This window comes from Schistocerca cancellata, chromosome 8 (assembly GCF_023864275.1).
Source record: "Schistocerca cancellata isolate TAMUIC-IGC-003103 chromosome 8, iqSchCanc2.1, whole genome shotgun sequence".
Taxonomy (NCBI): Eukaryota; Metazoa; Arthropoda; class Insecta; order Orthoptera; family Acrididae; genus Schistocerca; species Schistocerca cancellata.
Genome location: NC_064633.1, coordinates 345,772,220 through 345,798,582, shown reverse-complemented (window position 1 = coordinate 345,798,582; position 26,363 = coordinate 345,772,220). Strand labels below are relative to the sequence as shown.

Below are 26,363 nucleotides of genomic sequence, written 5' to 3'. Positions count from 1 at the left end.
TCACAAATGAAGAAAACAAACACAGACACTGTCAGTTCTTCCACTTATACAAGTCAACAATTAAAACAAAAGTATAGTGAGCATCAAGAATTTAATGTTCTAGTTAAGAAAATTTAACCTTTTATCACAAAAACAGCATATGTTCTTTTAAGGAGGTTTCCACCATCACCAAAAACATGAATTTAGAAAGTACAACACAAAACAATTTGGTACTTCACAACCTGAAAGGACCAATTTTATTTGGTTATGGTGCCACAGTGTAACCTTAATTATGTTCACAACAATATCTTTCATGTGAAGTACAGTGATGTTAGTGAACACCTTGTCAAAATTGGTAAGTAAAGTATAATCAATGTTAAGATCTGCACTTACTCCAAGTTTTGAACTAAATTGCAACAATATTAGTAATTATTGAAACAAAAAAGGTAATCTGATGCAGCAGAATTATACAACATGCAAAAAGACTGGGAGGTCGGTTGGAGGGTAAGACTAAACAGCAACCTCATCAGTCCCTCAATCAAGAGTTCATATGGAGATAGTGACTTTCAACAAGAACTGATCACACGAGGAAAGGATGTATAAGTGGTAAAAGTGAGGCATTAAAGGCAATACTGACGCCAGAACTGAAAAAAAGATCTGTGAAGATGTAAAAGTATACGGATTGGAGCCACTATTCACTGGAGTGCTACTCCTGAAATGGAAAATGGTGTGGCAGGAAAAGAAGCAAACCACATCTACAAACAATTAAAACACAGAAAAGGTAGGATGAGACAGGCAATAGGCAAAGAAGGCATGCTCAAGGGTGGTCCTTGTCCTGTTATGTGGCAGGAGACACCCCAATCCCAACCAGCCACCCAGCCCATCCCCTTAGGTAGTTTAAAACATTACATCTGAAAATTAAAACCGCAATCATAGAGAAAATGGAGAGCCAGTACAACCATCTGTCTGTCCGTCCACCAAAATGAGAGGCAAAGACGTCTGAACAGGGGGGCATTCCACCAGGATACGAGCAGTTGACTGCGTTATGTCCACAATCAAAATGTGGGGCTAGGGGTAAAATGAAACTTTGGGTCAGTGTGGTACAACGAATGTAGAGATGACGTTTGATGGTGAATTCTTTCCAGGAGGAATGGATGAGGGGGGCATGCAACATTAGTCTCCTTGACAGTGCAGAGTTTAGTACAGGGGACAGTACTCTGACATTTTCCATCTCCGAGTGAGTATAGGTCTTATTGGTACCCGCAAATCTGCAATTGGGTACATAAAAGTGAGTGGAGGATGAATAATCACTTCTCTAGTCAAATAGTCAGCCAGTTCATTTGCTAGGACAGCCATCTGACTTGGGCTCCAGAGGAAGACAACCAAGCAGACAATATGACTAAGTTCAGCGAGAAGGTTGTGAATAGCAGAGAGATCAGAGGGTGATGACAGTGACATAGGTCAATGGTCTAAAGACTGCTCACTGAGTCACTATAAGAGGTCTGTACTCCGGAACATTTGTAATTTCGGGCCAATAGTGTGTTGGCGCAAAATGCAGTTGGCATCCCTGTACATGTCTGTGTTTAATGTGTAACAGCTGGAAGTTTCATTGTTGGATGTCTGTTGGGTATTGCTCAGTGCTGCATTGATTAGAACATTGTGTGGCACAGTTTGCGAATTTCGATATGGCAGAGCCAGAGGAGCAATGCATCTGTATTAAATTCTGTGTGAAACTCAAGAAAACCTTTACAGACACACACCAAATTCTGCAGGAAGCCTACAATGATGAGTGCTTAAGCAGTACTCTGTGTTATGAACGGTTCACACGGTTTAAAAATGGCCAGACACATGTTAAAGATGATGTTCTTTCAGGACTCCCTTCGACATCTACCAATGATGCTCATATCAGGAATGACAATAAAATTGTGTGTGCCAATCAAAGAATGACTGTCCGATAGATTGCAGAAGAATGTAACATTTCAGCTGGCTCATGTTATGAAATCCTAACACAGCATCTTGGAATGCACTGTGTTGCCACCAAGTTCATCCCATGGCTTATGAGTCAAGACCGGAAAGACCTTTGCCTTGCAATCTGTCAAGAGCTTTTGGATCGTGCAAATGAGAACGAGATGTTCCTTAAGAGACTCACAACTGGTGATGAGATGTGGTTCTGTGGTTATGATGTTGAGACCAAGGTTCAGTCTTCAGAATGGGTCAGGAAAGGTTCTCCAAGACCAAAAAAGCTCATTAGGTCAGGTCAAATGTCAAAGCCAAGCTGATAGTTTTCTTTGACTTTGAAGGATTAGTTCATCATGAATTCATGCTACAGGGACAAACTGTTAATCGATGGTATTATGGGAACATGTTGCGAAGTCTGCGAGAAAATGTGAGAAGGAAATGGCCTGAAATGTGGTGAGATAATTCATAGCTCTTGCATCAAAATAATGCACCGGCACATTCATTCCTGTTGGTGCGTGACCATTGCACACAAGACTAAATCACTGTGCTGTTCATCCTCTGTACTATCCAGACTTTTCTTTATTTCCAAGTTGAAAGCCCCATTGAAAGGATGAAGATTTGTAATAATAGATGAAATAAAAGAAAATTTGCAGACAACACTTCGCACGATCCAGCGAGAGGCATACCAAGACTGCTACTGGAAGTGGAAACAGCATTGGGAGCAGTGTATCAATTGTGGAGGAGAGTACTTCAGAGAAGATCATGTGCAATGAGTAAAAGGTAAGTGTAGAAAAATTTTGTGGACAAAGTTCTGGAACTTTTTGAATGGACATGCAGTCAAGGCAGGCCCCATTTAATAAAATGGAGGGCTCTGTTAATGGCTATCAGCTCTGCTGTAAAAACACTACATACTTCTAGCAACAAATTGTGTTCCTGACCAGCAGATGTAAAAGCATATCCTGTGTTATCGATAGTTTAAGAGCCATCAGTGTATAAGATGGTAGCACCCTGAAACTCCTGAAGAACTAAAAGGAACTGACACTAAAATGTCATGGAGACAACAGCCTTTGGCACAGAACTGGCCACCATGTGTTAAACTGCAAGCATAACAGGTATGCGGGCTGATGCTTGGCCTGTCTTGTCTTTACTTGGTTCTTCTCTGATGTACCTGATACAGTGCGGCATTTCATTTAGTAGTCGATGTGCCAACACTTTCCTCAATTTACTTATTTCTAGCATGCTGGATGGCAGTTTGGCAGAACCACAGTGTCAGTGTTGTTTGCCCTTCACTATTTGTTCGTGGTATGAAGGACATTCACAGGTCCCATGGATGTTTGCACAAAAAGAGGTAGTCTAGTGATCTATCATCACAAGCTTTAAAAAATAATGGGAATGACAGAGGAGAGGGATGTAAATTCTCAATACCTATTATACAGTCACATAATCAAAGTGTGCTGCAGATATGTTGTGAAATGACATTACAATAATGTGCAAGGTTTCAAGAATTCATTGCAGCTTTGAAAGGACTACAAGGATAGTTTTCCAAAGGTTTTGAGGACACTGCCAATCTTCTATCTGTTTTCAAGACTGTTTCCCATTTCAGTTGAAAGTGCACCTACGTTTGCGCAGATGTAACTGATTGACCTACAATGTAAGGCCCATTTTGAAGACAAATACTTTTATGTTAAAACTGTAAATGAGGTCTACAGTGTTTTCCTCAGGTAGAGTTTCCATGTCTCCATAATTAGATCACAAAGTTGCAACAGTATTTCAATTAACATGAACGTGTGAAAGACATTTTTTGATTATGAAACTAAAGTCATGATTACATGGCAACTTGAGTGCAAAAATCTGTGAAATTGTCCACATCTGACTGCATGCCAACAATTTGTACTCGAAAAAAATTATTTCTTCACTGTGCCAAAACTAATTAAACACTGAAAATACATTTTGCCTGCGATCTATGTGAAATATGAAATATAAAACCAAGTCATATGCAGTGTGTTCGCAGTTTACCTCTCCTCATGCTCAGATGGAGTGCCACTGCGGCGATGGGAGAACCGTGCAGCTGTGCTAAGCGCTTACGTCACTCATGGCAGGTAATAGCTCACGAGCTGAATTCTCGACCGCCCCTATTTCAGGATCTCGACACAGATTGGTCCTAATTCATGGCCTGGGCACCAATCAATGGGGCGGAGGAGGGGGAGACATGGGAAAACGGGAATATATTCTGAGGAGGGGGTGGCGGTTCTAGCAGAAAGGTGAAAGGCACATGCTAACTGGTATCACCCATTGGCAGCTGTCAGGGGATTGATGCACTGCACATGCAAATAGAATACAATAGGATATGTTGGATGAGCAGGAAATAGTCAAATGGCAATTGCACATGAGACCAAGAGTTGGCACCATTGCAATTGAAGAGGGAAAATCCCACTTTGGCAAGGAGACTGTCTATGGGACTAGTTCAAAAGGCGTCAGTGGCCCCTTGAACTCCATGATGGTGGACAGGTTCTAGTAATTCCAAAACTGAAGGTATTGCCAAGCTTTAAACCTGTCAACCACAGTCCAAGCAATACTGAACCAGAGCCCAATAGATATGGAGAAGAAGAGCGACATTGGCACCTCAAGAGATACAGATGAGAAAGCAGGGAGTGTTAAGCTTCCACATGCAGTTAGCCTTTATTTGACAAATATGGCACAGCCAAGACCGCCTTCTGTCAAAGAAGAATCCCAAAAACCAGGACTGCACAACGTCCAAGTGCCATGTACCCAAGTAGAATTCTGGATCATGATGGACCTAGTCGTGTGGTCAACAGAATATGCATCATCCAAGTTGCGGCAGTGAACTGGAAACCATTGTAAAGACACCAAGTGAGGTCTGTCAAATGACTCCTGGGAGTTGGCGTTCAGCCAGAGCTACAGAGTGAGATCCGTACCAAATGGGAAAGTCATCTAGATACAGTGCAGGGTGACCAGTGGGCCGTCAGATGTCAGTAGCTCACTGATGGCAATGAAGGACCATGGAGGGCTCAGTGCAGCGAAAAACGCTAACCTGGAACAACTGGTGGGATAAAAACTGACAAATAAAAAATGGTAGGGAGCTTTGAAAGCCCAACATAGATGACAAGTTAAATCTGATGGTGCCAGGCAGTGCTGTACGCCTTATGTAGATTTAAAAAAAGAGAGAGAGAGAGAGAGAGAGAGAGAGAGAGAGAGAGAGAGACTGCAACGAGGTGACGACATTTAGAAAAACTATATTGGATTGCTGTTTGCAATCCAATCAGATGGTTAGTTGTCGAATGTCCCTCCTAGTAACCACGCTGATAGGGAGACAAGAGGACCCAAAATTCAAGGATTCAGCATAATTGATGGGCAACTATCCTTTCATGCAGTTTGCGGAATATGTTGATGAGGCTAATCAGCTGGTAACTGTTGACGGATGTTGCATTTTTGTCTGGCTTAAGAATAGGAATGGTGATGATACTGCTTTACTGTTGCAAAGGAGAGACCGTCAAGCCAAATACAGTTTTAGACCCGGAGGAGATGGAGCATTTGGGTAACATTCAGATTCCCACCAGAGGTTCGAGTCCTCCCTTGGGCATCAGTGTGTGTGTAATTCTTAGCATAAGTTAAATTAGTGCGTTAGTCTAGGGACTGATGACCTCAGCAGTTTGGTCCCTTAGAAATTTACACACATTTGAACATAACATTCAGATGTATCATCTGACTGAATGAAATCAGGTCCTGAGGCCATTTTGTGAGATGGGGAAAAAGCCTGAAGCAGTTTCCACTGAGTGAAAAATTCATTATATAATTCAGCACAGTGAGGGGTGAAGGATAGTGGGATATCTTCAATTTCTCGCTTATGTGCATAAGAAGAGGATGCCTATGCCATTGTAAAGTGGGTCACAGGCTGTTATGCAAGGTGATATGTCTGTATAATAACACCATGTAAGAAGAGGTCCTTTACAGTTGTTGATCTTTGGCAGCTCAGAAGACTTTGAAGCTTGGCCCCCGCCTGGGATGAAGAGACATACATTACCAGGGAAGAGATGTAGCACTCCTGCATTCCTTCTAACTGCATTTATGAAATAGTGAGCCTCAGCACGAAGTCACTCAAAAGTGAGAAGACTGGTCTGTGAAGGATGTCACTTAAAATGTTGCAGGGCTCTTTCGCAATCCTGAACTGCTACAACAATGTCCTCTGTCCACCAGGGCATCAGACGGCGATAGAAGGGGCCTGCAGAAAGGGGAATAACAGTTCCAACACAAGGGTGATCATGATGGAAAAGTCTTGCACGACCTTTTTAATGCAATCTGACAGAGAGATTACCACGGTAACAGCAGAGGCATACAACTGCCACTTGGCTCTTCAAAGCATTCAGTGAGGTAACTGGTCCATAAGGCAGTGGCAAGGAACTGCCAGGATCAGTGGAAAGTGGTCCCTGACACAAAAATAGCCACATAGTGACGAAAGTAGTAAAGCCACAAGATTGGGGGATGAGATTATTAATGTTGACAGATGAGAAGGTGCCACTGGCATCTCTGAAGTGGGTACGAGTCCCATCATCGAGGAGAGACAGATTATAGTAAGTAAAAACCTGTTCAAACAAAATTACCCTACCAGACGAAGTGGTACTCCCCAAACGTGGTCCACATTGAAGTCCTCAAGCTGAAGAAAAAGGAGGGGAGGGGCAACATTTGTGGGATTAAATTGGTCAACTCTACATAAGAAAGTGGCCTTCCTGGAAGTAAATAGATGTAAAAATGGTGAACACTGGGGTTGTTTGAACTCGCACCTTTATTGCTTCCAATGTGGTATGAAGAGGTATCCACTCACTGACGACACCTGTGCAAACTAACACACAGACCCATCCAGATACCCAGGGCCAGCACGATTCAGAAAAATGCTTAATAACAATGGAGCAATGGGGAATGGTCCAAGTAAAGCATGTTTGTTGTAGAGCAACGCAAATTTCAGTAGAGTGGGTGTTACAGGTGTCCAAGTTATGTGTGAAAGGGCCAGGGCTCAGTCACATACCAGGATCATGCCTGTCACTGATGGGAGTGGAACCACATCAATGAATGTTCATTCAGAATCCTACTGCATGGAGGGAAGTGGCACACCTCCGGGGTTGCCGATCCCTGTTTTTCACAACTTTTGCTGGCCGAGATTCTTGCGAAGGTCTGTATGTTGTGGGAATGGGGATGGATGAAGAGCCAGCAGCCCCGGGATGCACAGAATCCTTCATTTACTGTCAGGTATCAAGCCTCTGATACAGGTTTCCAGGGAGATGGGTTCTGAGAGGAAGTCCTGTCAACCACATGGTGTACATGTGGATTAAAAAACACCCAAGATTTTTTCGAATTTCCCAGTTAAAAATGAAACTTTACTGGGTGAAAATACACTACTTCTGTGTTAAACAATGCTTTTTGGAAATATCTTTGATGCACAGCAAGATGTACAATGCATATTTTCCTATTATTAAAATCTAAATACAAATTGCACTAAATATAGTATGTTAAGTTTCTGAAGCACTGAAATTGAGATAGCAGTGCACTTTTGTCAATCATAGCTCACGTCAAGTGATCTTCCAAATCAATGTAAGTGGAGATTCAGAGAACAGAACACATGCTGTAGTAAGCCAATAGCAACATCACTGTTAAGTAGCATGGCCACACAAACAGGATAAATTAATGGTTTAAATTAACATATACAGTATAACTACAAGAAAAGCTAAGTTTTCACATAAAATTTTGGTCTTTGTTTTGTGTTTATTATCCTTTAATATATATTAGACACAAATGTACCAGTAAACATTTAAATAATGAAGTAAATCGCTTGCTTTTCTGGACCCAAAATTTTTCTAAGTGGCTGGTCCTCAAAGTGTTAACGGGCCCCTCACATAATCAATAATAATGTCAAACTGTCAATATGCAGTCTGTCTTGAGGGCACGTATTACGTATTGTCAATCCTAGAAACATTGATGAGCTGTATTGATGGACCTCAAAATATTCTCAGTATTGTCAAGACATACTGAACGTATGAGATCAAATACTGACGATTTGATGCTATTCTCCATTCAGATGCTGACCAAGCTTCACGGACCAGCCATGCAGTGTTAGTGTACACTGTTTCTTTTTCCATTCGCAGTTATGTATTTTATACCTCGGATTCACATCTGTGATTTCGATTTTAGTCAGTAAATTAACAACTGACCAGTTGCTTCTACTTTCAACCAATCTCATACCCATTTCCTCTTATTTGTTGTTTTCTGTTGCTTGCAATCTACAGCTAATAAATTGCAGCACATGCTTTCTTTTGAATGTTCGACATCTTAACTTTGTAAAATCCCACTGTCAACTGACACTTTTTGTCAATGTTATTGATCGTGTGACTTCACTTCAATATACTGAAGGTTTGACAAACTAGTATTGTCAACAAATATTGAAAGTGTGCAGGCCCATTTAAGTTTGGAATGAGAATCATACGCTCTTTGATGTAAGAAATCCATTGCACATTCTCAAGTGTAACAATTAATTTCACGTATAAGGAAATTTACTTTGAAAGGAACACTTCTCAAACCACCATTCAAAATATTTTCCTGCAACATGTTAGAAGTAGGTTCATTTGAACAATTGCCAGAGAGCACCACAAAGCAGTTGTTATTGCGCATGCACAGCTACAATGATGTAGGTAGCCCATGATTGGTGTTTGCTCTGGTCATACACCCTCCGTCACACTGCTGTTTGGTATTTCATGCGTAGTGGAGCATCAAGTGACCATGTGCAGCACTGCGGCATGTTGTTTTGATGGGACATATGGAGTTACTGTACTTGTGGCAATTGCTTTTTCATATCCTATCCAGACAAGGAAAGCAAAATAAGAAAGCAGTCCTAAGCATAATATTCATTTCAAAACTGATTATACAACTCACAGCATCCTAATATTTTGCTATGGGGTGACTTTAACACAGATTTTTTTTTATTCGTACTCTGCAATACTGTTATGTAGCATTTCCAATCAGGTTTACAGCCACACAGCACTGTAAAACGTTAGTAAGAATGAATACAAATTTCTTGCAAAAATAAAAACATAATAAACAGTTGTGTGTATACCCAGGACTGAGGACAATAAGTTTTCCATGACTTTTGCAAATCATACAAAAAATTAACAAGGTTATCTGCAGAGCCAAGAAAAAGAATAACTGACAGTTTATATTCTATTCCAGCAGTAAATAGAAGGCGTTGTCTGGAGTTACAATGATAAAACACAGTGTGCTGCAAGTCTACAATTTAGCAAAGAGTGGCATTCTGTAAATTTAATATGTAAACAACACAAATTAAGAAATAACATCACATTTAGAGGAGGTACCAAACAAGTGTTGAAACATGGCTGGTGATCGAAAAACATTGTGTTTCACAGAATGCACATTTGTAAAATTTTGCTAAAGCTGTCAATATATTTGAAACAAAACATTTTATTCAATACTATTGACTAAATTTCCCTGCCTCGTCATCTTCAAGTGAAAATTTATTCCAGTCTGGCCTGAGATGCTGAAGTTGACAGTTATGTGTGCATGTGGTGTGCTTGTGTGAATGATGTGTGTTCCTCTTTTGCTGACGAAGGCTGTGACCGAAAGCTTTATGTAAGTGTTTTTTAATCAATTCTATCTGCAACTTAACGTGTATTCTTTATGGTAAGTAGTAATCTATCTTTTTGTGTATTGCTGATATTCCTACCTGGAGTTTCCATTTTAACATTTATGTATGAATACAGCATTAATAGTTCTTACATTATGTCATAAAAGGAAGAGGAAATCACACCAAGAGCATCAGAAATTCAGAAACCATACTAAAATGTGTGATTAGGATTAAAGCGCACATTTGTATGTCCAGATTCACACTGAAGTAAGCCCCAACCTGGTGTTAAGCTTTTCAGTGAGGTTTTCGGAATGTCAGTTTTCTTGGAACACGAGTACTGTATGATCTCATGTTTTGTTCTTTATTATGGCATTATGTCATACATGCCAGAAGATGAAAACGTGCACTTGAAATTCTGCAAACAGTTGAAACTAGCCAGTAATGCGGAGTGAAGCATTTCGCTTTAAACAAGTACACTGTCACTGTGGAGCAGATTAATGAAAGCCATTTTTTTTTTTTTTTTTAGCAAACTGACAAAAATAACAACATTGTTCTGCAAGACGATTAATGCTTGATTGCCAATAATGTCAAAATAAAATCAGAAAACTGGAACTAATAACATATTTAATCACATGTTACTAAGTGAATGCATTTTAATTCACTTGATAGCTCACATAAACAGATATACGTTTTTGTTTTCATTTGACATAAGATCTTTAAACAAAGAGAAAACAGCAAAATCGCAAAATGTAAATATGGGTCACTTGAAGACTATTATGTGTATAGTGTATCATGGCAGTGGGTCATGACCATAAACAGGTGAGAACTTAGACTGTCTGAGGGGAGAGCAGCAGTGCGGGGGAATAAGCTCTACCTCCTCCTCAGAGGGCTGCCATCCTATGTCTGCGTTCTGCGCATCCATGAAAGCCGAACTGACATAACAGTCATAGCGATAGTTCATTCCTTTTGTTGTGGTGAGAATTGCATTCAATCCCTTTATGCACCAGGATTAGTCTCTTCATTCTCATTCTCTCTCTCTCTCGCCCCCCCCCCCCCCCTCTCTAAAAAAGCAAGCAAGAAATCCATGACACAAAGCAGACTGGAGTACACAAAGCATTTGATAGTGCCTACAGTGCAGTTGTTTGCTGCAGTTGGCAATGGTAGTTCAGAGTTGTAGACCTCTACTGGTATCTTACACAATTACAGTTCAAATTGGTCCTCACCTAAAACTACCATGATACAGTGTCTGTATACCATCCCCCACTACACCTTGGACTGCTCTAAACATGTGCAAATCTGACAGCTTGGATGTGACAGAAAAAATTTTCTGGGTAGCATCTGGCTGCTTGCTTTAAGTAACCAGAAGCTGGAGAACATGTCACTCATATGTAACTTCAGCTCTGTGCATGTGGATGAGTCTGCTGGCAACTACTCAAACGAACTTAATGTAAACAGTTGAGATGTCACGCTCATTTGAAAGTAGTTTGTTGTTATGAAACATTGAACAGCTTTGTCTTAAGACCTTTGACAAACTTTGCTGTCAGCAGATGTTTGTGTGTGCATTGTGTTTTGTTGTTGAAAATGGTATGTTTTCTTTGCAACTTAAGTTTTATTTTGGTGTTTTTCTCTCATTTACGTTTTATTGCTGCAGAATAATTCTGCAGTAGTGGGCTAAACGAAAATTCTTTGCACAAGATTATCAGTTCTTACCATCAAAATTACAAAAACTTAACTGAAAACTAAAACAATGAAAAATACCCCAAATTCTAAAAATTCCCTAGTTTTTCTCCGCTTTCTCCCAGACGAAAAAATTCTCAGGTTTTTCCTGGATTTCCCAGTTGTTCTGGGGCATGTACACCCTGCACCTGTAGACACAGAAGGAAGAAGCTGCTTCCCTAGCTGGCTGTGGAAGTGTTTCTGAAGATGGTGCCGTGAGAGCCACAAGAGATGGTGGGAGATCTGGTATGGAAAAAAACTGTGTAAGAGGGTGGGGGTTGACGGTTATGACTTTCACGTAATAGATAATTATGTCAATAGGATGTAGACATTCTTTTTTTTTTCATCTCAGTTTATGATTGGCAGTCAATAGAGTTCTTTTCTTGCTTATTGCCTGGAGACACTAGTAAAAGTGGAGGATGGTGTTCCATACAACTGACATAAAAAAATGACTAACTTTTCCTGGGAGGACATTTCCTTCAAAGGCTAAAATAAAAGCACCTGTATCTGATTATCCTTGGGACCTTTCTGTATGTGCTGGACAAAATGTACGCATAGCCGTTCGACATTCACCCATAGCTTCTCATCAGTCCAGAGAGTAGTGTAACTGTGGAAAATAACTTCTTGGACCATATTCAAAGTGTTATGTGGTGCAATGGTCATGGTATGTCCCCAGTCATTCACATGTCTGAACAGCTGTACCATTGTACCATTCTTCTGGTTAAATACGATATGTTTCATATGCAAAACATCCCCCAATATAATCACTCCCATTGAGGGCTCTATCCACAGGCACCATCTAGCCGAAGCAAAGGCAACTTGCTTCAGGGCTGTTGCCGGAGTTCTGAAGCCCTAGGAAGATGCGTTATCTACTCCTCAGAATGTATGGGGAGCTAGCAGCTCAAGCATCAGTTATGTGATACCTGTGTTGTCAGTGGCCTCTACTGAAAAGGCACGTAACAACCCAACCAGTTCGTTTTGATTACCGCATTGTCTTTTAAGTGTGTATTTGAGTCTATGCAGCTAGTGTGCTCAGATAAGTTGTAACATTTTGTGCAGTAGATGCTACGTATGGTGACGGTGTCCTTCCCTTGTTGGTCCAAACTACTGAAAAAATTTCAGAATGGAGGTCAAACCCAGGAGGGGGCAAAAATTAAGCTGATAGGTAATGTAAAGCATAGGAAGCCAGAACCTAGGTTTTTTTTTTTTTTTTGTTTGTTTTGGTTTTAGGGTGCAAAACTGCTATGGTCATTAGCGCCCAGTCCGTGACTTAGGAAACAGTAAAAAACCGAAAATGGAAATCAGCAGCAATGGGAACGAAAGTCATAAAATTGGAGAAACTAAAAGCAGAACGAAGGCTTAAAAATCCTCTACAGAAAGGGGTTGGTTGTCCCCAAAAAAAGCTTCAAATGACTGACATCATTTCACTGGCACTAATAAATTCGAGAACGCAATCGGCTGAGCGCGTGTCATCTGCTAAAATCGACGATGTCAGGCGACAGCTGTAGACGGGAGCGTAACGAATTAAAATAGGGGCACTCAATTAAAAGGTGTCTTACCGTCCACAGCTGAGAGCAGTGGGGACAGAGTGGGGGAGGATCGCCGCTTAAAAGATGCCGATGGCTAAAAAGACAGTGCCCTATCCGGAGTCTAGTTAAAATTACCTCCTCCCGACGACGCATTCGGGAGGAAGAGGTCCAAGCACAAGGAAGAGCTTTCGCGTCCCGCAATTTATTATTGGGAAGTGTCGACCAATGTGCGTGCCATGAAAGAGTAACACGATGACATAAAATGCTCCGTAGATCGGCGACGGGAATCGATTGAATAGCTGGCCGGAGAAGAGAGACTGCAGCCTTGGCCGCAATATCGGCCGCCTCATTTCCACAGATACCAACGTGTCCCGGGAGCCAGAGGAATGCCACCGAGACGCCCCACAAGTGGAGCAAGCGCAGACAGTCCTGAATCCGGTGGACCAGAGGGTGTACAGGGTAAAGAGCTTGGAGACTGAGGAGAGAGCTGAGAGAATCTGAGCAGATAACGTACTGTATCCGCTGATGGCGGCGGATGTAGTGGACAGCCTGGAGAACAGCGTGAAGCTCCGCAGTATAGACCGAACACTGGTCGGGAAGCCGAAAGTGATTTGGGGTGTCGCCAACAACATAGGCACTCCCTACACCTAACGATGTTTTCGAGCCATCGGTGTAAATAAATGTGGCTTCCTTCATTTGTGCACATAGAGCAGCAAATGCCTGACGATAAACAAGTCAAGGGGTACCATCCTTGGGAAATCGACAAAGGTCACGGAGCAGGCAGATCCGGGGACGGAGCCAAGGCGGTGCTGTACCCCAAGTTGTCAAGAAGGTTTTAGGAAAGCGGAAGGAAAGAGAATGGAGCAGTCGACGGAAGCGGACTCCCGGTGGTAGTAGGGAGGAGGGGCAACCTGCATACCCTACATCAAAGGAGGCGTTGAAAAAAATGTCATGGGTTGGATTAGCAGGCATGGAAGGCAGATGGCTTGCATAACGACTCAGAAGGACTGCTCGCCGATTGGACAGCGGAGGTTCAGCAGTCTCAGCATAAAGGCTTTCCACAGGGCTGGTGTAAAAAGCTCCAGACACTAAACGTAATCCACGGTGGTGGATAGAGTCGAGACGCCGAAGAATAGACGGCCGAGCAGAGGAGTCGACTATGCTTCACAGTCCAATTTCGAGCGCACTAAGGCGCGATAGGAGGAGAAGGACCACTCGGTCCGCTCCCCAGGAGGTACCATTCAGGACACAGAGGGTGTTGAGGGATCGCAGACAGCGAGCCGAAAGATACGAAATGTGGGAGGACCAGCATAGTTTTCTGTCAAACATAAGACCCAAGAATTTAGCGACGTCTGAAAACGGAAGGTTAACAGGTCCTAGATGTAAGGAGGGTGGAAGAAACTCCTTACGTCGCCAAAAATTAACACAAACGGCTTACTGGGAGAAAAACGGAAGCCAGTTTCGATGGTCCAAGAGTGGAGGCGATCGAGACATCCTTGAAGACGTCGTTCAAGAAGGCTGGTCCGTTGAGAGCTGTAGTAGATCGCAAAATCGTCCACAAAGAGGGAGCCCGAGACATCAGGAAGGAGACAATCCATAATTGGATTTATGGCAATAGCAAACATTACAACACTTAGCACGGAGCCCTGGGGTACCCCGTTTTCTTGGGAGAAAGTACGGGAGAGAGTAGTGTGCACCCGCACTCTAAATGTGCACTCTGCCATAAATTCGCAAAGAAAATGGGGCAGCCGACCTCGAAAGCCCCAAGAGAACAGTGTGCGGAGGACGCCTGTCCTCCAACAGGTATCGTATGCTCTCTCCAGATCAAAAAATATTGCTACTGTTTGGCATTTCCGGAGAAAATTGTTCATGATATAAGTGGAGAGAGCAACAAGATGGTCAACTGCAGAACGATGCTTTCGGAATCTGCATTGGGCAGGTGTTAAAAGACTGCGGGATTCCAGCCACCAAGCTAAACGGTAATTCACCATATGCTCCAAAACCTTACAGACACAACTCGTGAGAGACATGGGGCGATAGCTAGAGGGGAGATGTTTGTCCTTTCCAGGTTTCGGAATAGGAACGACGACAGCTTCCCGCCATCGTCTGGGAAAAGTACTATCGGTCCAAATTCGATTATAAAGGCGAAGGAGGTAACGCAGACTATGGGTTGATAAATGCAGCAACATTTGGACGTGGACACCATCCGGTCCTGGGGCGGAGGAGCGAGAAGAAGAGAGTGCATGTTGGAGTTCCCGCATGGAGAAAACAGTATTGTAGCTTTCGCGATTTGGAGAGGAGAAAGCAAGAGGTCGGACTTCCGCTGCACGTTTCTTTGGGAGAAACGCTGGCGGGTAAGTTGAAGAGCTCGAAATCTCAGCAAAGTGCTGACCCAATGAGTTAGAAATTGCGACGGGGTCCACTAATGTATCATGCGCGACAGTGAGCCCAGAGACCGGGGAGAAACTAGGCGCCCTGAGAACTGTCGAAGCCGACTCCAAACTTCCGAGGAGGGAGTGAAGGTGTTAAATGAGCTAATAAAGAATTTCCAGCTTGCCTTCTTCCTATCGTGGATGACACGACGGCATCGCGCACGGAATTGCTTATAGCGGATACAGTTGGCCAAAGTAGGATGGTGGCGGAAAACGCGAAGAGAACGTTGCCGCTCACATATTGCGTCACGGCATGCCTCGTTCCACCAAGGAACTGGGGGGCGCCGGGGCAATTCGGAGGTGCGTGGTATTGAACATTCCGCAGCTATAAGAATAACGTCAGTAATATGTGTGACCTCATCATCGACACTGGGAAAGTGACGGTCATCGAATGTCGCTAGAGACGAAAAAAGTGCCCAATCGGCTTGGGCAAACTTCCAGCGTCGCGGGCGCATACATGGCAGTTGAGGCTGCAGTCTGAGGACACAAGGAAAGTGGTCACTCGAGTGTGTGTCATCAAGGGCGAACCATTCGAAGCGCCGAGCTAGCGGAACAGTACCGACCGCAATGTCCAAATGAGATAAATTTGTCGTGGAGGCAGACAAAAATGTAGGGACCCCAGTGTTGAGGCAAACTAGATCCACGTGGTGGAAGACGTCTAGCAATAGTGAGCCACGTGGACAAGGATGTGGAGATCCCCAAAGCGGGTGGTGGGCATTGAAGTCCCCAACCAGCAAATAGGGGGGTGGAAGCTGACCAAGAAGATGAAGGAGATCAGCTCGTGCCATTGGTGTGGACGATGGAATGTATACAGTACAAAGAGAGAACGTGTATCCAGAAAGGGAAAGACGGACGGCGACAGCTTGGAAGGAAGTGTTTAAGTGAATTGGGTGATAATGGAGAGTATCACGGAGAAGAATCAGGTGTCCTCCATGGGCTGGAGTGCCTTCAACAGAGGGGAGATCATATCGGACGGACTGAAAATGAGGGAGAACAAAGCGGTCATGGGGACGCAGCTTTGTTTCCTGAAGACAGAAGATGACCGGCGAGTAGGATCGTAAGAGGATCGACAATTCATCCCGATTGGCTCGAATGCCGCGGATATTCCAGTCGATAATGGACAGAGGGTGAACAGAAAATGGACGAATGTGACCAAGGTTGCTGTCAACTCAACGACTGCTCAGAGCTTGCGACCGACAGCATGGAATGGCATTCAGCCGAAGGCAGAAGATCCTGATCCATGGGTTGTTCAGGAGCAGCTCCTGCCACCAGCGATCGGCTGGTTGATCGGCCACCAGCAGTGCGCCTCGGCGACACCGAAGACGGCCGAGGGCGATTTCCGCAAGGTGGTGCTGTAGATGGGACACACCTTGGCGGAGAAGGAGATGAACTGGGTTTCTTATTAGCCTTCTTGGAATTATGATGTTTAGATGAAGGAGGAACCGATGGTTGTGAAATTGGGGTACGTAAAAAATCTTCACGAGTGTGCTCTTTTTTCAAAGTCTTGGTGTCTGACTTTTGGGCTCGAGATTTAGCAGAACCCGATGAAGGGTGAGCCATAGAGTGGGCAGGCGAAAGGGGTGAGGTTGAACGGGCGATCTTTGCGCTGGCCGATCTGACGACCGTGGCACTAAAGGTGAGGTCGCAAGTCTGCGTGGCCGCGTCCTTTGTTGGCCGAGGAGAAGCAAGGACAGTGCTGTATTTTCCTGTCTGAGGCACGGTGGGCTGTCGACTGGCGAATAATTTTCGAGCAGCAAAGGTCGACACCTTTTATTTCACTCTGATTTCCTGGATGAGCTTTTCGTCTTTAAAAACGGGGCAATCTCGAGAGGAAGCAGCGTGGTCACCCATACAGTTGATGCAGCGAGGGGATGGAGATGGACAAGCACCCTCATGGGCATCGTTGCCACACGTAACACATTTGGCCGGATTGGAACAGGACTGGCTGGTGTGATTGAACCGCTGACACCGATAGCAAGGTGTAGGGTTTGGGACGTAAGGGCGAACGGAAATTATCTCATAGCCTGCTTTGATTTTCGATGGAAGTTGAACTTTGTCAAATGTCAAGAAGACAGTGCGGGTTGGAATGATGTTCGTGTCAACCCTTTTCATAACTCTATGAACAGCCGTTACGCCCTGGTCAGACAGGTAGTGCTGAATTTCTTCGTCAGACAATCCATCGAGGGAGCGTGTATAAACGACTCCACGCGAGGAATTTAAAGTGCGGTGCGCTTCAACCCGGACAGGGAAGGTGTGGAGCAGTGAAGTACGCAGCAATTTTTGTGCCTGGAGGGCACTGACTGTTTCTAACAACAAGGTGCCATTCCGTAATCTGGAACAAGACTTTACAGGACCTGCAATTGCGTCGACACCTTTCTGAATAATGAAAGGGTTGAAAACTTCCTGGCAGATTAAAACTGAGTGCCCGACCGAGACTCGAACTCGGGACCTTTACCTTTCGCGGGCAAGTGCTCTACCAACTGAGCTACCGAAGCACGACTCACGCCCGGTACTCACAGCTTTACTTCTGCCAGTACCTCGTCTCCTACCTTCCAAACTTTACAGAAGCTCTCCTGCGAACCTTGCAGAACTAGCACTCATGAAAGAAAGGATATTGCGGAGACATGGCTTAGCCACAGCCTGGGGGATGTTTCCAGAATGATGTTTCTCATTCTGGAAACATCCCCCAGGCTGTGGCTAAGCCATGTCTCCGCAATATCCTTTCTTTCAGGAGTGCTAGTTCTGCAAGGTTCGCAGGAGAGCTTCTGTAAAGTTTGGAAGGTAGGAGACGAGGTACTGGCAGAAGTAAAGCTGTGAGTACCGGGCGTGAGTCGTGCTTCGGTAGCTCAGTTGGTAGAGCACTTGCCCGCGAAAGGCAAAGGTCCCGAGTTCGAGTCTCGGTCGGGCACTCAGTTTTAATCTGCCAGGAAGTTTCATATCAGCGCACACTCCGCTGCAGAGTGAAAATCTCATTCTGAATGAAAGGGTTGACCATGGAGAAGTAGTGACCTTCGTCAGACCGAGAAACAACAAGAACTGTGGCAACGATGGAAGAACCGTCTGTGGCTGAGACTCAGTATACTTACGCTTGTGAGCAGACATAGTGGAAGGTGAGGAAACCATTGCGGAAGAATCCCCCATGATTACCGGCATCTCTGATGGCGCGCTCCTCCCTTGTGGGGGCCCACTCTGAGGGCACTCCCGCCTTAGGTGATTGTTCACACCTCAGGTCACACCTCCCGACAAACGGACGGAGGGACCAATCGGCACTTTCGGAAGGTATCAGCTCGGGTAATCACCCCTCCCTGGGCCTGGCCGTTACCAGAGGGTACGTACGTGTCCTACCTGTCTACCCGGGGCGGGGAATTACGCGTTACCCCATCACCGGCTACGCACAAAAATGCGTGGGTCGGCCTTCAGACACGCACAGGGAGGAAGAAAGAGAAAGGGAAAGGAAAGAAGAGAGGTCTCAAACGCTGCAGCGGAGAAAAGGGTAAAGAGAAGAGGTAAGGAAAAGAGAAGGACAAAGGAAGGAAGAAGACATACAAGCAAAGAAGGCGAAGAATGCGTTACATTTTCGAGCATCCGTTTCTGGACGTAGGCACAAACCATACTCCCAGATGGGGAGAAAGGGAAGGAAAGAGCCAGAGGTGAGGGGAGGAGGGGCGAAGCTGGGGGATGGGGAAGGATGCGGAAAGGGAAGGTATGGAGCCCGGAAAGGAAGGAAGGCCACATTAGCTCGGGGTCCCGTGCTCGCTACGCACGTATCCACAAAAGAGTTGTGGACCCCCTGGGGGACAGAACCTAGGTGATAGCCAGGTCAATGTCAAAGGCTGCTATCATGAGAAAGCACTTAAGAGAAAGGAAGGTGGTGCCTCAATAGCTTGGGGTCCTGCACTTGCCATGCACACACTCACAGAAGAGTCTTAAGTCCACTGATGGGAACATGCAAGAAGGGGAAAGGGGCTGGGGAGGGGCAGGTATATTGAGTCATAGCTAGAAAATCAACAGGATAGGGAGAAGAGTGAACAATGAGAAAATGGTGACAAGAAAATTTCTCATTTCAGCTACTGAATACACACAGAAAGAGTTAATTGTTTATAATTCACAAACAATTCTGCTTTTAGGTTCACACGCTATTCAATTAGTGAGTGAGTGAATAAAACCAATTATTTGTTCTGCTTACTGTAGCTTCAGTAGATTTTCCTGTTGAAGACAAAGGTTTTTGTGGAGCACAGAGACGCCATTTTTCATCATCCTAATGCATTGAGAATTACAGATTCAATAAATGTTGATCAGAGAGCTAACATAATCATTTTTTCACATCCTTTTTAGGTTCACTGTTTTCACACTGATATGAACACAAATTTTAAGATAAGATTAGCACTAATTGTTAATTGTGTATTGAAATCACAATCCTACTTTCTCTGGTGAGTGCACAATATTTATGTTCACTTAGTATTTTGCTTTCCAGAACTAGAAGCTACCTCCCATGAACAAGTGTTAATACCTGCCATGTCTGTCTTTATTTGCAGTGAGTTGCGTTTTTTCCTCATCCTGAAATTTTCAGAAAATGTTAAGTTACTCAGCCAAGTGCAACTTCTACATCTACTGGTTCCTCAAGAATTTACATTCCATGCGCAATCCATATATTTTAAATATACTTCAAATGCCTCACAAATTAAACACTGACTTAGAACACTAGTAAGATAAAACTGCCTTAGAATAAAAGACATTCACACCAACCGGTTATTTTCATACTATTGAGTGAATACGTAATTATTTTGTATAGGCATGTACTTTAATACTTCAAATACGGAAATAAAGACAGGGACTGGAGCTTGTATGCTTATTATTAAAGTGTTACATTAAACGTATTTGCAGTTGCGAATATGAACACCCATTAACTATATAAGGGAGTGACGACAATGAAAATTTGTGGCAACTGAGACTTGAACCCAGTTTCCCTGCTTTACACAAGTGGTCACCTCAACCACTGTGGCAATCTGTGCATGACTCACAGTCAGATCCAACCCTCCATATGCATTCATACTAGGCAGCAACTTTCAATTACAATGTCCTCCCCTGTACAGGATTACATGATGTGTATACGAGTACAGGTTGTTATGCACAAACATTGATTGTGGAAGTTTGGGTCCAGCCATGAGTCGTGCATGGATAGCCACAGTAGTTAAGGCAACCACTCACGTAAAGAGGGAAATTAGGGTTAGAGTCCCGATCTGGCACAAATTTTCACTGTTGTCTCCCCTGATGGTTGTTTGTATTTGCAACAGCGAACACATTTCATGGATTTCGTAATAGCTGAAGTCACTGCAGTGCCTGTTCCTTCAGACATGCGTGCATGTCCAAAGGAACACCGCACTGTTCTTCGTAACACCACAGGCACTCCCATATCGTATTTTAGTTTTGCACAGTATAAGAGAAAAGGCATTTTGAACAATTGAAAATAGAACTGTTGCTAACTTTATCTTATGAAGAAGTTTTCAGTTTACAGGATCAATTGAAAACAACAACAGTCTGAGTGAGTCTTTTTAAAGCGGACTCAATTCCTCTATAGCATTTCTTATCTTATGCAGATACTTTTTTTTTTTCCACTAGAAGAAAAACCCCAATAAGATAGCAGCAACACTATGAGGAGAAAACTAAGAAGAAGCAAAGTGCAATCAATCTTTTAATGTTGTCTGCTGATTTCTGTAGACATGACTGACACAATGAAAGATCCTCAGACTGTCAAACCCCTTGAGAGAAATGAAATCTCCAGGGAAACTATCCTTAGTGCTGACCAAAAACATACTTTTCCTTAGACAGAATGAAGTATATCTTGAATAACTGCATAATGTACTTATCCACATCAGTTTGGAATGAATAACCTATTAAAAGCTTCACACATTAGAAAAATTCGAGATATATTACAAGCTCTTTGAAACAGTTTCTCATATTGCTAATGAGAGAAGGTGATTAAGGGTTATGTACTGGGTAATACCTGGAATAATTTTTAGCACAGTTAATAAAAGATATTATTAATGTAACAGTACTATATGCGAAGCACAATTTGAAATGATTAATGATGGCCTGAAACTGTGTTACCTTTGTTCCATGAAGTCGCATGGCCTGAATAGCTAAGTGGTGCAACTTCTCTCTGTACAGTTGGGCAGCACGTGAATTGTATTTCTGTTGCGCATCTGTCGATGTACAATTATGCTGGCGAAAAAATGTCATCTGAAAAAAACAATTTTTTAAATATCACAGCTGAATGGGAACCTGATTTGGTATACACAAAGTAGTTAAGAAAGAGGATGAATGTCTATTTACTAATTGACTAAACAGGAACATCTGGGGCTCCAGATTGTGCAGTGCTTGTTACACGTCACATTAAGACAAGAATGGGGGGGAAGAAAGAGACTGGATAGAAAACTGGGAGAAAAGATAGGCTAGAAAGACCTATCAATAATTTCAATGACAGTGGATATAAAAAAATAATAAGGAAGAAGAATGAGACAGAACAGAGTATGAAGAAGATAGGAGGTTAACATACTGGCATTTACTAAGACCTAGTGGACATCTCGATCTGGTATGTACTAGACTGCCAAATTATGCCTCCAAAAGACGGAAGCAATGATGATGTAAATTAAGAATTTATTATCTGAAGTTTGAAGTAAGTAGACAGGAAGTGCCCTCCATAGCGGCTAGTGCTGAAGGTACAAAAATGTTTCTTCACTCCCCTATGTTTGATAAGCATATTACTTAATTATCTCTTTGTACGCATTAATATGATACTGGAAAGTCCTGGGTGGAACACAAGCACAGCAAGAAGTAAAAGTAACCTATCTGCACATAGCTGAGACACTTAATAGTCGACAGGCACACAAACCAGATTAAAATTGTCAAGCGCCTCTGGAGCTAGAGGTAATTTAAAAATGAGCATGTATGCGCATACAAGTTCTCTCTCTCTCTTTTGAATTAGTGAGTTCCAAAGGACATTGATCAAAACAGCAAGTTTGCTGCCAAGAGAGAAATGTGATTTTAGTGCAGGTCAAAACATAAGTTTCAATTATATGTTTGTTCTTTTCTTACCTGTTCCACTTTTGGAATAATACTTTTTAGTATATTTGGTGGTTATTATACAGGAAGTTTACTTGTTCACTGAATTTTTGATGGTTATAATCTAAGTATGACTTGTTTACATACTGAACTACATATGCTTTGCACCAAACTGTTAACATCCGCATGTATTTTACATATATCTTTTGCTGTATACCTTTTTCTCGTTACGCATCTGAAGATTTGACATCTATTTGTTGCATTTAGAAAATATCTCTTACTGTTTTGATTTCTGTTAGGTGAGGCTTCGGTACTACATTTTGTTTATGTACGAACATCTGACGTTACAGTCTTTCAAAGTGGAACAAACATAATACAATTAAGAACATTCTTTTAGTTTAGATTTTTTTTTCTTTGCTACTGATATTTTATTTGACAGTCAGTGATAACTGTGGGCCTCACAGTAGAAAAGTAAGTGGTGGTGGTGGTGGTGGTGGTGGTGGTGAGGGACACCACATGATGATGAAATAATACACAATGCAGAAAAAAATTAAAAGCAAAGTAGTATGTGATAAAACATGAAACTGGGGAAGATAGGCACAAGCTGATTAACATACAAGTCAAAGACGGTGGTAGAATAACAGAGAATTCCCAGGGATTGGTAAATGTTGTGAAATACTACTACTTTGATAATGTGGAGAAATTGCAACAAAATCTTTCTAAAACATATGTAGCACCCACAATGAATTACACAGCAAAATGGTGTTTCTTACAACAGAGCCTGAAGTCATGAAGGAAATAAGAAGCCAGCAGGAAATGACGAGGTTCCAGTCTCTGTCCTGAAGATGCGCACACACAGAATATAAACGCCACAAACAAACATAGTAAATGAGTCTTCAGTTCACTTACTTTTCAAGGGTACCTACAGCATGCACTAGTTATGCCCTTACTATGCAGAAGACAAAGAAAACTACAGGCCTGTTTTACTATTGCCAACATTCTCAGAAAAGATATAACGAATTACAAAAGACAAGACTAATGAGTAACACGTATAAATACAAGGGCTGTTCAAAAAGTACCTGACTTGTATTTATAAAATCAATATTTATTCAGATACAGCTGTTTGACACTCACTCACTTTGTGTTCTGCCTTATGGGGGAAGCCTCGTCAGAGAGGTCCACCGCATGAGCATCTAGGGAAGTGATTCCAGAGGTGGTTTCCCGTTGCCTTCCACAGATGATGATGAAATGATAATGAGGACAACACAACACCCTGTCCCTGAGCAGAGAAAATCTCCGACTCAGCCGGGAATCGAACCCGGGCCCCTTGGCATGACAGACTGCTGCGCTGACCACTCAGCTATCGGGTTGGACTGTTTGACACTAGTCACCTTCAAAACAGTGCCCTTCAGCTTCTACACACCTTTGCCAACACTGCTCCCACTGCTGGAAAGCCTATTTTGGTATGGTGTCAAATTTTGCACCGTGTTCTGAAATATTGCCCTTTCAGAGTCCTTTTCAGTTCCGGGAAAAGCCAGAAGTCACTCAGTGCCAGTTCAACGGAACAGAAGGGCTGGCCAAAAAACTCTGAATTAATTGAGAATGATGAGTGGGAGTGTTATCGTGGAAAAAGTGCTGTCTGCCAGCTGCCCCCTAATCCAACCATCTGCATCTCACTGCTTGAAGGCGATGAAGAACCTTTCGGTAGTACACCTTAAGGCCCCCCACACACGCTACTGCATGCTTGACTGTGTGTAGGGTAAATTAGTGCAAGCATCAGGCTTGCGCAAGCAGCTTGATGCTTGACCAAATTTCGATTATGCTTGCTTGTGCAAGCCTCCAAGCGCGTCCATGCTTGCTCATGTGTGCCTACAATAGGGAGGCTTGAACAAGCACACATCTGTCATTCGGACACAGACCATGGAGAGGGCTCATTTATTTAGATTTTGCGCCGTTTCCTTCTTCATTCTGATGTCAGACTGGGAAGTGTTGGAGGAATTTATTAGGTGCTATGAAAGACACCCATGTTTATGGAATATTAAAAGTAAAGAATATCACGATAATATGTAAAGAGACGCAGCATATGAGGTGCTTCTCACAAAGTACAAAGAAATAGAACCATCAGCAACTAAAGTTACTGTTATTAAGAAAATTAATACATTACGAACAAATTACAGACAAGAAAAAAAGGAAACGTGACAGCACTTACAAATCAGGGGCTGCAGCAGACGAAGTTGACAGACCTGTTCTGTGATACTTTGATCTTTTCAACTTTTTAAATGAACATGAGACGCCAAGATGCTCTTCGAGTAATTTAGAAAGAAAACAGGTAAGTGAGATAGGTTGGTAGTGGTATTTAATTACAGTAGCACTGTTACAATTAAGATATATGACTATGCTTTTATTTATTTATACTATACTGCAATATACATTGTTTTCTTTTACATTTTTCTTTACTGATAATGCACAAAATTATGTTGCCAATGAACTTGTACTTCATTCACAAAGTAGTTCATAAATTCCTCTCTCACATGTTTAGCATCAATTGGAATGTTTCCTGCAGTAGACCTTTGCAATGATAGCATATTAGAATCCTCTGTTGTTAAGCCATAAGACGCCACGAGGGAAAAAAGATTCAAATACGTTTCCTCATTCATCCTGAGGTAATTATGCCAATCATGAGGATATATCTTCAGTTCACTCGTATATTTTTATGAGAATACGATTTTCGTTTTTTAAGCCACTCTTTACTCCACATATTGTGTTTCCTCCTTTGTTTTTCCGTAAAACAAGCAAGTCTGCAACAGCAAGCACATCGTCGTCTGTGCTTGCAAGCACGCTTGCACAAGCGTGACTGTCAAGCATGCAGTAGCGTGTGTGGGGGCCTTTCCAGACATTAATTCCTACTGGGCATACTCGTGATGGATCACGCCGCTGGAGTAAAAAAATGACGACCAGCATGACTTTCACATTGCTGCAGACCTGCCTCACTTTTTTGGGTCTCAGGGATACGGGAACTACACTCCTGGAAATGGAAAAAAGAACACATTGACACCGGTGTGTCAGACCCACCATACTTGCTCCGGACACTGCGAGAGGGCTGTACAAGCAATGATCACACGCACGGCACAGCGGACACACCAGGAACCGCGGTGTTGGCCGTCGAATGGCGCTAGCTGCGCAGCATTTGTGCACCGCCGCCGTCAGTGTCAGCCAGTTTGCCGTGGCATACGGAGCTCCATCGCAGTCTTTAACACTGGTAGCATGCCGCGACAGCGTGGACGTGAACCGTATGTGCAGTTGACGGACTTTGAGCGAGGGCGTATAGTGGGCATGCGGGAGGCCGGGTGGACGTACCGCCGAATTGGTCTACACGTGGGGCGTGAGGTCTCCACAGTACATCGATGTTGTCGCCAGTGGTCGGCGGAAGGTGCACGTGCCCGTCGACCTGGGACCGGACCGCAGCGACGCACGGATGCACGCCAAGACCGTAGGATCCTACGCAGTGCCGTAGGGGACCGCACCGCCACTTCCCAGCAAATTAGGGACACTGTTGCTCCTGGGGTATCGGCGAGGACCATTCGCAACCGTCTCCATGAAGCTGGGCTACGGTCCCGCACACCGTTAGGCCGTCTTCCGCTCATGCCCCAACATCGTGCAGCCCGCCTCCAGTGGTGTCGCGACAGGCGTGAATGGAGGGACGAATGGAGACGTGTCGTCTTCAGCGATGAGAGTCGCTTCTGCCTTGGTGCCAATGACGGTCGTATGCGTGTTTGGCGCTGGCAGGTGAGCGCCACAATCAGGACTGCATACGACCGAGGCACACAGGGCCAACACCCGGCATCATGGTGTGGGGAGCGATCTCCTACACTGGCCGTACACCACTGGTGATCGTCGAGGGGACACTGAATAGTGCACGGTACATCCAAACCGTCATCGAACCCATCGTTCTACCATTCCTAGACCGGCAAGGGAACTTGCTGTTCCAACAGGACAATGCACGTCCGCATGTATCCCGTGCCACCCAACGTGCTCTAGAAG

The 26,363-nt window shown here is 43.5% G+C and overlaps 1 protein-coding gene across 4 annotated transcripts in view; it reads right to left on the bottom strand.

Moving 5' to 3' along the window:
• The window catches only part of LOC126094732 (ADP-ribosylation factor GTPase-activating protein 2), an 89,482-nt gene that overhangs the window by 54,681 nt on the left and 8,438 nt on the right, over positions 1-26,363 (bottom strand). For 2 of the 4 annotated variants that reach the window (XM_049909280.1, XM_049909281.1), the window contains exons 3-4: positions 21,369-21,500; positions 19,447-19,518 (exon numbers count right to left, since the gene is read on the bottom strand). In XM_049909280.1, the coding sequence (XP_049765237.1) occupies positions 19,447-19,518; positions 21,369-21,500 (204 nt within the window). The remainder of the gene's footprint in view (positions 1-19,446; positions 19,519-21,368; positions 21,501-26,363) is intronic. The other 2 variants (XM_049909282.1, XM_049909284.1) reach the window with 1 other exon arrangement.